Source organism: Hipposideros armiger, unplaced genomic scaffold (assembly GCF_001890085.2).
Source record: "Hipposideros armiger isolate ML-2016 unplaced genomic scaffold, ASM189008v1 scaffold_239, whole genome shotgun sequence".
Classification (NCBI taxonomy): Eukaryota; Metazoa; Chordata; class Mammalia; order Chiroptera; family Hipposideridae; genus Hipposideros; species Hipposideros armiger.
The window spans coordinates 247,431-256,922 of NW_017731589.1; the positions used below are offsets into that span (position 1 = coordinate 247,431).

At 56.8% G+C, this 9,492-nt stretch overlaps 2 protein-coding genes across 4 annotated transcripts in view; both read left to right on the forward strand.

Annotated features, from left to right (window-relative positions):
* The first annotated feature begins 6 nt into the window (after positions 1-6).
* Positions 7-4,245, forward strand: REPIN1 (replication initiator 1). 3 transcript variants are annotated; one of them, XR_002125434.1, is made up of 3 exons: positions 7-54; positions 1,429-3,258; positions 3,550-4,245. XR_002125434.1 is itself a non-coding variant. In XM_019655387.1 (2 exons), exon 2 carries the CDS (start codon positions 1,443-1,445, stop codon positions 3,159-3,161), a length of 1,719 nt encoding a protein of 572 aa, XP_019510932.1. In that variant the 5' UTR covers positions 7-54; positions 1,429-1,442; the 3' UTR covers positions 3,162-4,245. The 3 variants fall into 3 exon arrangements, 1 of the variants encoding a protein (XP_019510932.1); XR_002125435.1 differs by having other exon boundaries at positions 1,429-3,251; XM_019655387.1 differs by having other exon boundaries at positions 1,429-4,245.
* An 88-nt stretch (positions 4,246-4,333) lies between these two features.
* LOC109389634 (zinc finger protein 775) overlaps positions 4,334-9,492 on the forward strand; it is a 35,483-nt gene continuing 30,324 nt past the window's right edge. The window contains exon 1 of the mRNA XM_019655354.1: positions 4,334-4,924. The gene's annotated coding sequence lies outside the window, so the exon portion shown is untranslated. The remainder of the gene's footprint in view (positions 4,925-9,492) is intronic.

The following is a 9,492-nucleotide window of genomic DNA, read 5'->3' on the forward strand; positions in this document are numbered from 1 at the left end:
GCATCCCCAGCCGGAGCTGGGACAAGCCTCCTCTCCAGCTCCACAGTCTCCAGGGTAGAGTCTGGCCTCATTTGTGGGGTTCCCTTTCCATTGCGCAGCCCCGGGGCTCCGGCTCCCCCATCCTGGGGAAGGAAGGCGCCTGTGGGGGAAGGGTCCTTTGGCACATCCCGGAGCCTTTCCTGGGCTCTGTCTGGCCGTTGGGAATGAGTCATGTCTGTGCTCCTCGGAGGAGTACAGGCTCCAGGGAATTGAGGAAGTGTTTGGAGCTTGGGAGCAGGCAGTGAGGGTCCCTTAGGAGTCTGACCGCCGCCCCACCCCTCAGTGGGTGTTAGGAGGCTCTCCTCCAGGAACCTGGGCTCCCTGGCACTTTGGAGCTGCTGAATGTGGGGCAGCCGCTGGCAGGGTTGGGGCAGGACCAGACAGGGGACAGATTACAGCCTTGTCTTTCCTCCCCTTCTCTTGCCCCAGTAATCCCTACAACCCCGAGGCAGGCGGTGCCAGGGCTCCGGGGCCCCGAGGGCAGCAGGCTGTGGGTGTTCCTTGGATTCGGGAGAGCTTTCCTTCCTGTGATGTTTTTATGTGTGTGTGGGTGGAGGGGGTTTAGGCAGGCCGACCGTGGGCACAGTCTGGCCTGGCGTTGTGCTGTGCTGGGAGTAGCATCCTGTTCCCAGAAGGGTTGTTCTCACTCATTCTCCAGGTTTCCACCCTGAGAGACTGAAGTCAGGGAGGCCGAAAGTGCCTCTCCATGGTGTGATTCGAGCCCAGGAGAGGATAATAGGAATGAAAGGCTATAGAAATTTCTTTCTGTGAGATGTTTACAAACCCAGGTGTTTAAGAGGAAAGAACACTGGCCTGGGAGTTTAGAAGAACCTGTCCCCTCAGCCTTGGTTCTGCTGTTGGTTTACTGTGTCCCCATCGGGCAGATCCTGTCACCTTTTATGCCTTACAGTTGCTTCATCTATCAAACAGGGAGCTTAATATTTGCTCACCCAGCTTCACAGTTGCCATGAAACTCAGATGTGGCAACAGGAAATAGAGCGGGGGCAGCAGGGCAGTGCTTGAAAAAAGCATGAAGCAGTGTAGGGGCAGGTGATAACATTTTCTGGAGAGGCAGGAATGTGTGTGCAGCCAACACGGGAGTGTTTACAGCCAGACACATGGCTACCATGAGGGGGATTCCAAGAAGTGTCAGAGTTCCTCCCTTCTGGTAGTTTCCAGGGTCAGTAAAGATGACAGATATACTTGAAATGTATGTCTAGAAACCCAAGATTGAAGTAATATAGAACCTACAAGGAAATAGAAGAGCCGTCTAGATTCAGGGCTCTAGGGATTCAGAAGGGCGAGCTACTCTCCGGCCTGGGGTGGCCGGGGAGGAACTGGGGGCCGGGTGAGTGGACCTCTAGAGTGACTGTGCTTTTCCGCCCGCAGCGGAGGAAGAACCGATGCTGGAACGTCGCTGTCGGGGCCCCCTGGCCACGGGCCCGACCCAGCCCCAACTTCTTTCTGGGCCCTCCCAGGAGTCGCCCCAGACCCTGGAGAAGGAGCCCCACGGGCTGAGGTTACAAGGCATTTCCGTGGCCCAATCCGGCAGCCAAGCTCCAGGTCGGGTCCATCGCTGTGCCCACTGTCGAAGGCGCTTCCCGGGCTGGGTGGCCCTGTGGCTTCACGCCCGACACTGTCAGGCCCGTCTGCCCCTGCCCTGCCTTGAATGTGGTCGCCGCTTCCGACACGCCCCCTTCTTGGCACTGCACTGCCAGGTCCATGCTGCTGCCACCCCAGACCTGGGCTTTGCCTGCCATCTCTGCAGGCAGAGCTTCCGAGGCTGGGTGGCTCTGGTCGTGCACCTGCGCGCCCATTCCGCTGCGAAACGGCCCATCGCCTGCCCTGAATGTGAGAGACGCTTCTGGCGACAAAAGCAGCTTCGAGTGCATTTGCAGCAGTGCCATCCTCCTGCCCCCGAGGCCCGGCCCTTCATATGTGGCAACTGTGGCCGCAGCTTTGCCCAGTGGGACCAGCTAGTTACTCACAAGCGGGTTCACGTCGCCGGGCCCCTGGAAGAGGCAGCAGCGGTCAAGGCTCTCGGGCCTCGGCCCAGGGGCCGCCCAGCGGTGAGAGCCCCCCGGCCAGGTGGAGATGCTGTTGACCGGCCCTTTCAGTGTGCCTGCTGTGGCAAGCGCTTCCGGCACAAACCCAACCTGATCGCCCACCGCCGTGTGCACACCGGTGAGCGGCCCCACCAGTGCCCTGAGTGCGGGAAGCGCTTCACCAATAAGCCCTACCTGACCTCACACCGGCGCATCCATACTGGTGAGAAACCCTACCCGTGCACCGAGTGCGGACGCCGCTTCCGCCACAAACCCAACCTTCTGTCTCACAGCAAGATTCACAAGCGATCCGAAGGGTCTGCCCAGGGCACCCCCAGCTCAGGGAGCCCCCAGCTTCCAGCCGGACCCCCGGAGTCCTCAGCAGAGCCCACCCCAGAGGCCCTCCTGAGGCCTGCCCAGGAGCCTGCCCTGGAGCCTCTGCTGGAGGCCCCAGGAGAGGCCCCCCGGGACCTGGTGGAAGCCCCCCCATCTCTCTACAGCTGCGATGACTGTGGCAGGAGCTTCCGGCTGGAGCGCTCCCTGCGGGCCCACCAGCGGCAGCACACAGGGGAGCGGCCCTTTAGCTGCACCGAGTGTGGGAAGAACTTTGGCATGAAGGCCCACCTGGTGGCCCACTCCCGGGTCCACTCAGGGGAGCGGCCCTTTGCCTGCGAGGTGTGCGGGCGCCGCTTCTCCCAAGGCAGCCACCTGGCAACCCACCGGCGTGACCATGCCCCCGAGCGGCCCTTCGTCTGCCCGGACTGTGGCAAGACTTTCCGCCACAAGCCCTACCTGGCCGCTCACCGGCGCATCCACACCGGTGAGAAGCCGTACGTCTGCCCCGACTGCGGCAAAGCCTTCAGCCAGAAGTCCAACTTGGTGTCCCATCGGCGCATCCACACGGGCGAGCGCCCCTATGCCTGCCCCGACTGTGACCGGAGCTTCAGCCAGAAGTCCAACCTTATCACCCACCGCAAGAGCCACATCCGGGACGGCGCCTTCTGCTGCGCCATCTGTGGCCAGACCTTTGACAACGAGGAGAAGCTCCTGGCCCATCAGAAGAAGCATGATGTCTGAGGGCAGGGGCTGTGGCAGCTGAGGCAGGGAGGGCCTGAGCGTCTTTGACACGGAGCGCTGCCGTGGGCCATGGGGCCTGTGCTGCTGCTGGTGAGGGGTGAGCTGGGCCCTGTTAGCGCAGGAGGTCACCCCCACCCCAGCCCAGGAAACCCACTTGCAGAGCACAGGGACCCTGGCCTCCAGCTGGTGTTTTTGCTAAGGTTCCGTCCTCACTGTCCTGTGCCCTGGAAAAGTAGCAATAGCAGCTCTACCCACCCCTTAGAGCCCTCAGGCTGGAGGGACCACCAGTGGACAGGAAGACCCTTCTCCACTGGTGTGAACGCCTTAATGTCCCTGACTTTTATTATGAATTCCTTCAGCTCATTGTTTTTTTTGGAAGTACTTGTAGGTATGGTACAGTTCTTAGTAACTGAGCGCTCGGGAGGAAGAGTGGACCAGCTGGATACGCCCGGGAGAACCTGCCGGCCTTGTTAGGCAGGACCAGGACGTGAGGTGAAGCCGAGCTGCTCTGACCTGTCGCCCCACCCTGTCCCTCCCTCCTGCCCCTGCACTGGCATTCAGACTTAGAGAGACCTGGCTGCTGTTGGTCTCAGCCCCCCCCCCCTAAAGATGAGCTCCTGGACATTTCCCCACCTTTCTGACTGGCTTCATCTGCCATCCTCTCCACATGGAGGGCATCCTCTGGCTGTCAGCAGCCCTGTGTCCAGGCTTTTGTCTGTGAACACCCCAACCTGCTTGCACTCCTTCCAGAACCCCACATGTGAACAGAACTGCCCCACTGATAACAGGGTCGGCTGACGGGAAGATAGGGGTGTTTCCTTTTCAACATTTCTAGCATCTGGATGCCCAGCCTCCGCTTGAACACTTAGGTGACACTTAGGTGACACTTAGGTGACAGGGAGTCCCCACTTCCTGAGGCCCTGGTTCTATTGTAGGATAATTCTAATGGTTAGAGGTTCCTCCTTATAATGAGTGAAATCTGCTTTCCTGTAATTTCTACCTACTGGGCCTTGTTCTGTTCTCTGGAACTAAACAACCTCGTCCCCTCCTTTTCAAACTAGAGAATAAAGATTTGGTTTTAGAACTGGTGGCCGAGAAGTGTTCCTTTCTCCTGGGGAGCTGTGGAGTCTGAGGGAGGAGCAGCATGCTCTGCCCCGAGAAGAGGGGGCTGTGGGATGCAGGGCCTTGGGAATAGGCCAAGTGCCCCGACTTGATCCCCTCTGTGCCCCATCTCCAGTTCTTCCCCGGGAAAGGCCAGGCACACCCGGCCAGTGGGGCTAGTTCTCTAGGAGCTCAGCCTTCTGTGGGGTCAAATCAGACTTGTTGGGTGCCAGTTATCAGGGGAAAAGGTCTGATTTGATTCTGTCCTGCAGTGCCTCCCTGGCTGGCCTGCTACAGTTCCCCACATCTGTCACTATGGACCCTTCCCTGTATTGTTGTTTCATATGAGTGTCTGTTTTTGACAGCTGTCAATAGGCCCTTTTCCTGTCTGTCTTAGTACCTTCTGCATAGATCCCCAGCATCTAGCACAGTCGAGTGCGTAATAACAGCCACACTTTGCTGATGTGAGTGGCAGCTGGTAAGGAAATTTACCTAAATTATCTCACACACTCCTGTGTAGTGGGTACTCTTCTTTTACAGATGAAAACATTTGCTTAAGGTCATATAATTGCTAGTCACCAGAGGTCTGACTCGTGGAACCCATGCTTTTGACCACCACCACGTGTTCATTGGGTGAACGGAATCCTCTGCTTTTGGTGAAGGTAAGTATTAAATGCCTACTGTGTGCTTGATGTTGGCATGGAAACAGGGTTGCAATGATAAGCCCCAATCCTTGCCCCTAGGAGGCCTAAGTCTGGGGTGGACATACATGTGTACACAATGAGTGGAGAGAGCTGGATGGAGTGGGTGAGGTTCTGAGTGTGTAGAAAGGAAGCAGACAGCTTCAAAGCTTCTTATTGGCTTATGGGGTTCTGTGGCCACTTAAAAACCTGTGTAGTTGATGGAAAATTATCTTTTAGAGCCTGGAGGCATAGTGTCAAGAATTCGTTACTTAACTATGTCTCAAAGGGAACCCAGGGCTTCAAGGAAAGGGAGCAGTGCTTTTTTTTGGCCGGGGGATGGGGCACCAGGAAAGTAGATGTCTGAGGTTGGTGGGCAGGGAGCAGGAGACAGGCCCTCAGGCATTTAGGGTTAGTATTGGAAGGGCTGGTGAAAAGGATGAGAGAGAGAGAGAGGGGTTCTGACCAGGGATCCTGACTTTTTGAAATTCACCTTTAAGGGAAATGCCTGATGTGCAGAGAAGGTGGTCATTGACTATTCTCTAGTGCTATGCTGGCCACTGCTTTTGAGTAGAGATGGTGAGGAGAGGTCCAAAGGTCAGGGGAAGCCACAGAAGTGGTCTTGAGGGGGCTGGTAAGGCAGGGACAGAGCGAACTTGCCCATGATTCCCGAGTCCCCCCAGGGGCCGAGTGGGTCCTACGTCCTTGCTCAGCATGGCGCCTGCGGACAGCAGTCTTGAAGGAGGGGCGGCCTGTGTTGGATGGGTCAGCGCTCTGCTGACAGGAGCTGCCCTTCTGTTACTGCCCCTGGATGTCCCACCCAGGTTGTCATCTCCCACAAGCGGTGCATCCCACTCGCCCATTTCTGTCAGTGGCCTGTCACCCAGTTCCACGATCCTGGGGGACTGTGGCTCAGCTGCCCCTGATTCCGCGTCGTCACCATGTCCTGGAGTCTTACTTTCCCAACATTCTGAAGAGTCCAGGTTTTTTCTCTTACAAAAGTACGAAGTTATCTTGTCAAAATTAAACAATGCCGACATACTTAGATTTATGTTTTTAATGTAGAAATCCTCCTCTATTCCCCCCGCTCCACCCTCCATATCTTTTCTCTTTACACCATGTAAGGGTTGGAGGGCACTGTCCTTCCAGACGTTTTTTCTGTGCATTTGTAGACATGCATTTGTAGGTCCCCCCCTTTTTTTTTTTTTGCTTAATGGAAATAGGATTCCAGATATACTTCATTCTTTCTACTCTTGAGATGTCCTTGGTCATGAAATGTCAATCTGGAGGAAGTCTTTCACTCTGTAGAGGACGAAATAGGCCCAGAAAGTGGAAATGACTTTAAAATGACTTTACCTCCATAAATGAGAGTCTTCAAAGAGTTGATGGCTAGTGATGCCTGGCTTCTGTGTAGGGTTATTTTACAAATGCTTCTATAGACAATTGAACGAGTTAGGGTCCTGCAAAAATCCAGTAAGGCAAGTATGTAACTAGAAACCTATTAACTCTTTTATAGGTGATTAAGTCAAAGTCTAGAGACAAAGTATCTTTTGGAAAATGCACACAAAGTTTGTGGCCAAACTGCTAGAATCTCAGTCCCCAGTTTGTATTGTGTGAAGAGGCTGAACAGCAGCTGGACTCATGGCAAATGCATCCCAGACAGCTGCTGACTGATTCATTAGAATAACGTCCATGGGCTAAACAGAAAGTTTTGTAGGAAGTCTGAGAGAGGCTCAGCTTCTGTTTGTATCATCTCGTGTCCCAGAGGCAGTTTCTAAGTGGCTCCGGAGAGAACCCTGCCAGCGGGAATGGACTGTAGCTGGCCCCTACGAGGTGGCGGTCTAAGGAATAGTCTTGACCTAAAGGAGCATTTCCTTCCAATTAGGGTGGTTAGAAGAGGAAATTCTCCTTGAAAGTCCCTGGCAACAGAAAACCCTTCTTGGCCATCTGGACGTTGCCTAAATCATCAGTGACACTTGATCTAGTAAATGAACCTCCGCAGGTCGCTGTTTACTCAAAGAGAAGGCTAGGGGTTGGGCTGCATGATATCTTAGCAGCCGCTCATAGAAACCCCGGGGTCGCTTATCACGAGCCCCCGACGTGCCCAGGGTCGCGCGGGTGCGAAGGACGATTTCTCTGCGGTCACGCGGGACACACTCATCTCCCTCTTAACCCCTAGCGTGTTTTAGTGCATGTGAGCGTCGGAGCCGGGTTCGTGCTTGTTCCCCCGGATCCCGACCCCCAGGGCGGTGCAGAGTGTCGCAGGCGTCCGACCGACGGTCGCAGAGGGTCTGGGTGGATTTCAGATCGCGCGTCTGCGGGGCCGGGGCGGGAGAGCCTGGCGGAGGGGAGGCGCGGGAGCTGTGTCCGTACGGCCACAGGTCACAGCGTGGCCTCGCCCCCGCCCCACCTCCCCTCGGGTCCCGGACCCAGGTGCAGCGCCCCACCGCTACCGCGTTAACGCCCAGCTGGGCCGCGCCAGGCCCGGGAGGCGAGGTCGGCCCGCCCACCCCGACTATTGGCTGCGGAGAACAAAGGGGCCGCCCCGCGGGCTTCTTCGATAGGGCCGAGCTGGTCATCTGAGCAGCGCAGCCAATCAAGCGGCGGGGCGGCTCTGGGGATGGCCAGGCTCTCCAGCCAATCAGGGGCCCGCTCCCGCCCCGCCTGCCCTGGGACTGGCAGGGCCGGGGAGCCCAGTGCCCAAGTCGCCCCGGGGTGGCAGTTCCCGTTAACCTTAGCCACAAAGTCAAAGGTATTTATTCCCGTCCTCTCCCTCCGAGTCCCTCTGAATCCGGGCGGGGAGGGGCGTGCGGAGGGACGGGCCGTGCTGTGGGGCCGGCGCCCGGCCCCGCTCCTCCCGCGCTGCCTCCACCCAGCCGCGGGCTGGAGGCGGCCACGGGGCCCTCGGGGTCTCCTGAGTCCCCCCCGCGCTCCGGTCCCGAACTTTCCTCACCTCCACACAGCCCGTGGGGACAGGGACCCGGGTCGTGCGTGGGAGGGCCAGCAGGCCGAGGCAGAGCGCTGGGGGGGCCGATGAGAGCAGGAGGAACCGCGTGGTGAGCGGGGGGGACTGCCCCCCGGTCCCTCCGGGCGCGCCCTGCCAGAGCGCTGTCCCGATATTCGGGAGTTGTGACAGTCTCCCCAAAAGACCGAGCCTCTGGAGGGCAGAAACCTTAGTGCTCGCAGCAGAGTGACACATAGTAGGTGCCTAATAAACCATTAAATGAGTGGGGATAAAGGTTGGGGTGAGAACAATGAGTGGGAAGCACCACAGAGATTGGTAGTGTGTGTGTAGGAGTCTCCCCGAAACCTCTATTCCAGGAAAATGGGCACAGGAGCCAAGATCTCATTGGGGGTGGGGTAGGGGGTGGGGGCTTCTTCCCTTGGAACGGCGGAGGGTATGGAGGTGCTGCTCCCTACAGCCCTTTGGGCAAGATGGAGCCTGGAGTGGGTCTTGCTCAGCCGGAGCTGGAGCGGGGTGTGGTCAGAGCCCCAGAGGCTGGGGGGTGCAGAGAGGCCGGGAATAGCTCGGCTGTTCTTTTTGGGTCCCTGTGTTCATCTGTAAAATGAAGAGATCAGAGGATATTAGTCTACTTTCAACTGTAAGGTTCCATGATTCTGTAGGCTGTTTTGGACTTAAGTTTCTTTTATTTAAGTGCTCCTTTATTAAAACGCTTATTAATGGTTTACAGCATGTGGGACCTTGTGCTGGATGTTAGGGAGAGAGAACCACTCCCTGTGTTAAGATGTTTACAGTCTTGTTGTGGAGACAGACAAATTATTATTGATGGTGCTGGCTTGGGTGGGTGCACAGGTGAAACAGAGAAGGGCCCCTAACTGAGCCTGGCGAATCCAAAAACGTTTCCTGGTCACGCTGATCTCTGATTCAGGCTGCGCCTGGGAGAGGTGGGCAAGAGTATTCCAGGGCCGGTTACAGGTGTGTGGCGACATGGCGAGGCCCAAGAGCTGCAGAGTGGGACAAAGGGGCAGGTGGGGGTGCAGTGAGGAGAGGTGAGCAGGGGCCAGGTTTTAAATGGTCTGAACCTGAAGTACTGAGGACCCATTGAAATATCTCAAGCAAAGTCATAACATGTCCAAATTGCAGTTTTAGGTCAATTGCTTTGAGTTCTGGGTGGTGGATGGATTGGAGGTGCCATCTCCAGGAGAGAAGTGGTGAGGCTTGAACTAAGGCAGCGGCCGCAGGAGATCTGGAGGTATTAAAAATAGCACTGGTACGACTTAGTGACCTATGGCTCTTAAGATTTGTGCTGTGTGGTAGCGAAAGGTGGTGGCGTTTTTTGAGAGGCCTGATGAAGACTCACTGTCAGCCCTGGGAGGCCCAGGGCAAGGTGCAGAGTACAGCCGAGGTGGTCTGGTCTCTGCCCCTGGAGAGGGTTAAGCTGAGGAATCCAAGGAATCCAGGGGGAAGTGGCCTGGAGGGAAGAGTGTGGTCAGGGTGTGCAGAAGGACACCTGATGTCTAACCCTCTGAGGCAGAGAATGTCACCTCTGGGCCTTGCGTTCCTCACCTGACAAGAGGGAAACACGCCC

Excerpts from the sequence above, each read along its gene's own strand:
- REPIN1 (XM_019655387.1), top strand. The coding sequence starts at position 1,443 with ATGCTGGAACGTCGCTGTCGGGGCCCCCTGGCCACGGGCCCGACCCAG.